Source organism: Alosa pseudoharengus, unplaced genomic scaffold (genome assembly GCF_046254945.1).
Source record: "Alosa pseudoharengus isolate Yale_2024_CS ecotype anadromous, Long Island Sound unplaced genomic scaffold, YU_APseudo_1.1 YU_APseudo_1.1_scf_10, whole genome shotgun sequence".
NCBI lineage: Eukaryota > Metazoa > Chordata > Actinopteri > Clupeiformes > Clupeidae > Alosa > Alosa pseudoharengus.
In genome coordinates, this window is record NW_027468565.1 from 34,974,884 (window position 1) to 34,981,621 (window position 6,738).

The following is a 6,738-nucleotide window of genomic DNA, read 5'->3' on the forward strand; positions in this document are numbered from 1 at the left end:
GACCTTTAGTGGCAACTTCCTAGTAAATAGGTTGTTTGGATTTAAGCACAAGATAATATCTGATGCCTATACACAGCCAAATTAGAACTATCACTAGTGATAACTGTTTATATATAAGAGTGATAAATGTTTTTTTTTTTCTGAAACATAAATTAAAAAGAACAATTGGTGGTAAATCACCATATGCAATATAGAATGCGCATTTACCATCAGAATACTTCTCGAGAATGAAAAAAATGTTGTGTTGTTGTCTTTTTCCCAGCATGAGGTTATTAGTCATTCGACACTCCAGGCAGCTGTCTTGAGCTTAACATGCAAATTTGTGTCCACAGTGTACAACCATAGGGTTAGTAGTACTGTATGTCTGTAATCGTATCAGAAACTCCACCCCCCTCTGGCGTGCACCAGTGTGTGTAAAAGAGAGGAGCCTCACCACCGCACTGTGACATTTACCGTGACATTTAGACTACGCACGCTCTACCTGAACATACTTGCCTTTTATGTTAAGCCATCAGTTTAAGCAAGACATATGCCTGGTGGGCAAAGAAGAGAGAAAGGGAAGAGGGACAGGTAGAAGGAAAGGCAGAGAGAAGAATAGAATGAAAATTAAAGTGTGAAGAGAAACAGGTTTCTGCTCAGAAAATACAAAAAAAACCAACAACAACAACAAAAAAACAGCGGAACGGTAACTCAATCTGTCTGACAATGGACCTGCAGTCCTCTCTCCTGGAGCAGAACCTCTCGTGTCCGGTATGCCGGGACATCTTCCAGGACCCTGTGTTTCTGCTGTGCTCGCACAGCTTCTGCCGCCACTGCCTGCTGCTCTCCTGGAAAGAGAAGGACACCCAGGAGTGCCCCGTCTGTAGGGAGAGCATCTCCATGAAGCAGCTGCCCTCTAATCTGGTGCTGAAGACACTCTGCGAGGACTACCTGCAGGAGCGGAGCCAGCAGCTGACCGCGGCGGACGCCGAGGTGCTGTGCCGCCTCCACGGCGAGAGACTGAAACTCTTCTGTCTGGAGGACAAGGAGCTGGCGTGCCTGGTGTGCCGGGACTCAAAGAAACACACAGACCACAAGTTCTGCCCGATAGATGAAGCAGCACAGGATCTCAAGGTAGAGCCTGCTGATATTGATCTCTGTTGTGGGGTTTTCATTGGATCACCTGGTACAGTTGAATGTATTGTATGCAATTGGGGTGAAGAGTGAACTTCAGAACAAGTCCACAGTGCAGGCTATATTTGACATTTTCTGTAAAAGTCATAGAAACCAATAACCTGACTCCGCCAGATGGATTTGCTCCGCATATCCATCTGTGAAGTTTTCATTGAAGAACTTTTGGGAAGGGGCGGAAATACTGGTTAGCTGATTGGATAAACCATCTGTCTATCACTACCTTTGTTGGTTATCGACGGGCCAAATCAACCAATTAGATGAACAAAGTGTTCTTCTAATGCCTTCGTTTAACATACAATTAAGTTAGGTAACGTGACTAACGTTAAGATGTTTTAACTTACCATTTGTATGTGACATGAACCTAATCAACGACAATTCCCATCAAGTTTTCACGGTAGGCCCTACACTTCTGAAGAAAGTATATTCCTCCATTGTGAACTGGAATCAGCCGTGGAGGATGTCTGTGTCTTTCATTCCTCCCAGCTGCATGGCTGAGATTCATAGCTCCACAGCTTACCCAGGAATACTTTCTAATTTGAATAAAACTTGCGCGATAGCTATGCTCATCTCTGTGGATGCCGTCATGTTGTTCGTTGCGTCACACCTCAACCCGCCTCAAAGCCAACGCTGATTGGACGTTCGTTTGGTGAACTGCTCCAAATTCTCTTTAACGGAAAGTATCCAGACTGATCTGCGAGTGAAACCCTGAAGCTCGCGAGATCAGGATGGTCTCAGGCTAAGAAACCAAGGCATTGGCTTTGATTTTACATGTCTCAACTTGATTCAGTTGATATTGTATGGGATAAAACTAAAACCCCCCAAAAAAACTCCTTGAAGCATACATACAGGTGATTGAAACATGGCTATATGCACTATGTTCCCACTCCAGACTTTTCCTTGACTTTCCCTGACAACCCCCCCCCCCCCCGAATTTCCAAGTACATTTTTAAACTGCTAAAACAAAATTCCCTGATATTCCGTGAATTCCATGATATTCCAGAAACCTGTGAGAACGTGCTGAACAAGTCTTAGAGGGTACACTCGAGGGTACACTGGTAATTGACATGTCTCACAAGTATTAGGCCTACTGTAGACTGCTGCAGCTTTCCACTTCTTGCACCATGGCTCTCCATAGATAAATATTAATACAATGTATTATCAATGAAAAGCACTGCCTCAGTTTCATGATGTTTCATTGTAGGAAGAACTCAAGACACGGATGACGCCACTGAGAGAAAATCTTACCACTTATGAAGGAATTCAGCAAAAGTTGAATCAAAGAATCAAACACTTGAAGGTGGGTATAAGTAACTTACGGGTGATTCCGTACATTTGATTCAGGACATGTGATTTCTACCTACAACAGTGCATCCTGGGAGGAAATTTACATGGGACGGTCTTTGTTTTCAGTGCCAGGCCAGACACACAGAGCTGCAGATTAAAGGACAATTCCAGGTGCTCTACCAGTTCCTCCATGACGAGGAGATGGCCCGGATCACAGCGCTTCGGGAGGAAGAGGAGCAGAAAAGTTATATGATGATGAAGAAGATACAGGAGCTATCATATCTCTCTGAAACCATTCATGCCATGGAGATGGAGATGAAGATGGCCGATGTGCCATTTCTGCAGGTATGAAGAGGTTTATTTTGTCCCTAAATGATTACGTTGTATAGAAATATGACTAAACTGACATGTAAGAATCATGAGCTATCATGAGTATGGTCAGAAAAGAAAATACACTCTCTTCTCTCTTTTCAGAACTACAGTTCCACCATGCAGAGGTATATCATTTCTCACTCTTTAACCCCAAAAAAAGTTTGGATGCTGTGTAAAATGTAAATGAAAACAGAATGCTATGATTGACAAATCATGCTAACCCTATATTTGGAATAGTTCAAGGATAACATATCAATTGCTGAAACAGACAAATTAAATGGTTTTTTTTTGTTGTTGTTGTTGAAAGTATATGTTCATTTCGAATTTGATGCCAGCAACACTATACTAACACAACTACTTTTTCTAAAAAACAAATCGGACAGGGGCATGTGTGCCTCTGTGTTGCTTTACCTCTTAATTTAACAAGATTCTGTACATGTTTGGAAACTAAGGAGACCAGTTGCTAGGGTTTTGATGATGAAATGTTGTCCCGTCCTTGGCATACCATCATGCTGGTTTTTGAACTGTGCACTAATAACAAGTTGGATAGTCCCTCTCCTCTTTAGCCTGGAGGATGCAATCCATGATTTCCAAAAAATAATCTTAAATGAGATAAGACAGCGGCATTTCTGTATTATGTCTAAATATGATTTCTGCATGGTAGAGTTTAACTAGCATTTCTGGATTGTACGTCAAACTGTGTCCTGAGCCCATACAATGATACAAAGAAATAGGTCTGGTTTTAATCCAGTGTCATCTGAGGCCCAGAAGACCACAGACATACCATATTGTTTTTCAGGTCTGTCCTTTTTTTACAAAGATTTCTCTGGATTCTCTGAATATTTCACTGATATCAAGTACTATAGATGATGAAATCCAAATATTCTTTGCAATTTCACATTGAGGAGTATTATTCTTATATTGTTGCATTATTTACCCACACAGGTTTTTACAGAGTGATGAATACCTCCACATCTTTACTTCTGAGAGACTCTACCTCTCTGGGAGGCTCTTTTTTACCCAATCATGGTGCCAGTACCCTAATTAGTTGAGAAATTACAGAGAAATTTTCAGCTTTTGCAGCCTTTAGTTGCCCTGTCCCAACTGTTTTGAGACGTGTTTGCATCAAATTCAAAATGAGCTCATATTTTCCATGAAATAGTCAGATTTGTCACTTTAAACATTTGATTTGTTGTCTAGGTCCTTTTTGTAGCTTAATATGGGTGTACGGAATTTGCAGATTAGCACATTCTGTTTTTATTTGCATTTTACAAAGCGTCCCAACTTTTTAGGAAATTGGGTTACTCATTTCATTCTATTCAGTTTTTTGTTTGTGTGATTTGTAGTGACAGCCTTGAGCAGAACCGACTCCTAACTGTCATTGCAGAGCCCAGAGCACACTTCAGGATCCTGGAGAAGTTTCAGCGAAGCTGATTAATGTGGCAAGTCATCTGAGCAACCTGAATTTCAGCGTCTGGGAGAAGATGCAAGGGATCATTGAGTATGGTAAGTTTTAGCATTTGACATTTTTTCACGGTCACTAATCAAGTTTTTGACAGATTTATGATCACTGAAACGTCTTGGAAAAAAAAGAGTACTAAACTGAGCACAAAAATTGCTATTGTAAGGAACATGCATTGTGCAGAGTATATGGGTTGCGCCCATGAAAAAGTTGCCAAATCTTCTCTGCCAATGCCAAACACCTTATTCTGCCATTGACTTTTGGTGTTTGGTAGATTGGATGATTGAAGAAACAAGACATATTGGCATTTTAACAATGTATTCATTTCACAAACAGGAGCCTTAGTAGCATGTGGAAGAACCATACACAGCCACAACAGCCTGGCACCTCCTACTCATGCAGGTCACCAGCCTGGTCACACACTGCTGATATAACTTCACATGCACGGAAATAACACACACGTTTGTAGCCCCATTAGTGATGAACTTTAACTTTAATATGCATAAAGACTGAACCAAGAACATGGATATATATCAATGCACAACTCCAAAAAATGAATGCAATATGAAATATGAAAAAAATAATAGCCTAGAATATATCATCAGAGCAGCTGATCCACAAATGTGTCTTAATTAATGTCATGCAGTTAACAAGGTGCGAAGGAGCTTGCTCTTACCCTGTCTATCACGTCATCAGCATCCAAGTTCATTAGGACCTCTTTCTCTGTCGCCATCAGCATAAAGGCCTCCAAATTATCCTGTGACAATCGTGTCCTTAGGCGATTCTTGATGAATTTAAGAGTGGAAAAACTCCGTTCGCATGCCACTTGAGTGCATGACGGTGTTAGTAGGAATTTATATGCTAACCATATATTGTATAAGTATATATACTCTTTTGATCCCATGAGGGAAATTTGGTCTCTGCATTTATCCCAATCCGTGAATTAGTGAAACACACTCAGCACACAGTGAGGTGAAGCACACACTAATCCCAGCGCAGTGAGCTGCCTGCAACAACAGCGGCGCTCGGGGAGCAGTGAGGGGTTAGGTGCCTTGCTTAAGGGCACTTCAGCCGTGCCTACTGGTCGGGGTTCGAACCGGCAACCCTCCGGTTACAAGTCCGAAGCGCTAACCAGTAGGCCACGGCTGCCCCAGCAAGTTGTAGGCACAGGTAAAGAGGTTTAACTGCTGAAGAAGGAAATAGCAACAGATTGCACAATTCTTGCAGGTAGCACATTTCTTGCTCACCAGGTTTATTTCTGGATCTTCCTTTATCTCCGCGGCATCATCAAAGTCCGACGCTCTGACTGTGTACTCGTTTAGACGCATTCTAATCAGGCATCTGATTGGCAGCACCTGGGGGTACCAGAAGCTCAAAACAAGTGACAATAACAACAGCAAAATAACCAGAGAAGATTTGCCAAATTTTTCATGGGCGCAACCCACATACTCAGCGCTGCTGCTCATCCCACAAATGCATGTTCCTTACAAAAAGGGCATTATTTGAAAGGGAACTAAACAGGCTTTCCAACGGTATAAGATTTATTGCCAAAAAGCATTGTAACCACAGAGAAATAATCTACCAAACACAAATGTCCTTACTTTTTGTGCTAGTTGTCACATTACAGACACATACTGATGATCATTGTCTTTTTCCAGCACCTGTGACACTGGACCCAAACACAGCACACCCGTGCCTTTCGCTGTCCGATGACTTGACCAGTCTACAACTCTGCACTGAGATCCAGCAGCTTCCTGACAATCCTGAGAGGTTTGACGGCTACACCAGCGTCCTGGCCTCCGAGGGCTTCACCTCTGGGACGCACAGCTGGGAGGTAGAGGTTGGAGACTGCCCAACCTGGGCTCTGGGGGTAGTCTCGGAGTCCGAGTGCAAAAACAGGGAACAGCTTTCGAAGTTTGGTCTTTGGTATATCGGTTGTGCTAACGGTAAGTACGGCAAAGGTTACTCCACGGAACTCCTCACTCCCCTCACGGTTAATCAGGAACCTCAGAGGATCAGAGTACAGCTAGAATGGGACGGAGGAAGGGTGAGCTTCTCTGACGCGGATACTGGTGGACTCCTCCACTCATTCACTAACACTTTCACAGAGACGGTGTACCCATACTTTTGCAATGTGAGTTCTGTTCAGCCACTGAGGATCTTAACCCTGATGCCTTCTGTGAATCTGTAACAAGAACTTATCTCTCTATTTCACACTTCACAGGGTGCAGTTTTCACCTGCACAAGGTATCATAGTTCTTTCTGTCAGTGAGGGACAATGTGATTTATTTGTAGTTTCACCGAAAATATTGCTGATTTGACCTTGACGCTGATTTGAGTGTTTTGAAAGCAAAGTTCACATTTTGTTTTGACTTGTTTTGTTTTGCCGAAAGGTTGTTGCTCAACAAACAAATGACATCCTTCCATTCGGTGCTCCTGGAGCATGT

General features: G+C 42.5%; 1 protein-coding gene across 1 annotated transcript; it reads left to right on the top strand.

Annotated features, from left to right (window-relative positions):
• Nucleotides 1-705: 705 nt before the first annotated feature.
• On the top strand, nt 706-6,482 carry LOC143138717 (zinc-binding protein A33-like). The gene is made up of 5 exons (XM_076299137.1): nt 706-1,113; nt 2,584-2,802; nt 2,932-2,954; nt 4,217-4,335; nt 5,950-6,482. The coding sequence occupies exons 1-5, from the start codon at nt 706-708 to the stop codon at nt 6,480-6,482; spliced, it is 1,302 nt and encodes a 433-aa protein (XP_076155252.1).
• Nucleotides 6,483-6,738: the final 256 nt, after the last annotated feature.

Excerpts from the sequence above, each read along its gene's own strand:
- LOC143138717 (XM_076299137.1), top strand. The coding sequence starts at position 706 with ATGGACCTGCAGTCCTCTCTCCTGGAGCAGAACCTCTCGTGTCCGGTA. Across the intron at positions 1,114-2,583 it reads AAGCAGCACAGGATCTCAAG|TGCCAGGCCAGACACACAGA; the intron begins GTAGAGCCTGCT and ends CTTTGTTTTCAG. Across the intron at positions 2,955-4,216 it reads TACAGTTCCACCATGCAGAG|AGCCCAGAGCACACTTCAGG; the intron begins GTATATCATTTC and ends CTGTCATTGCAG.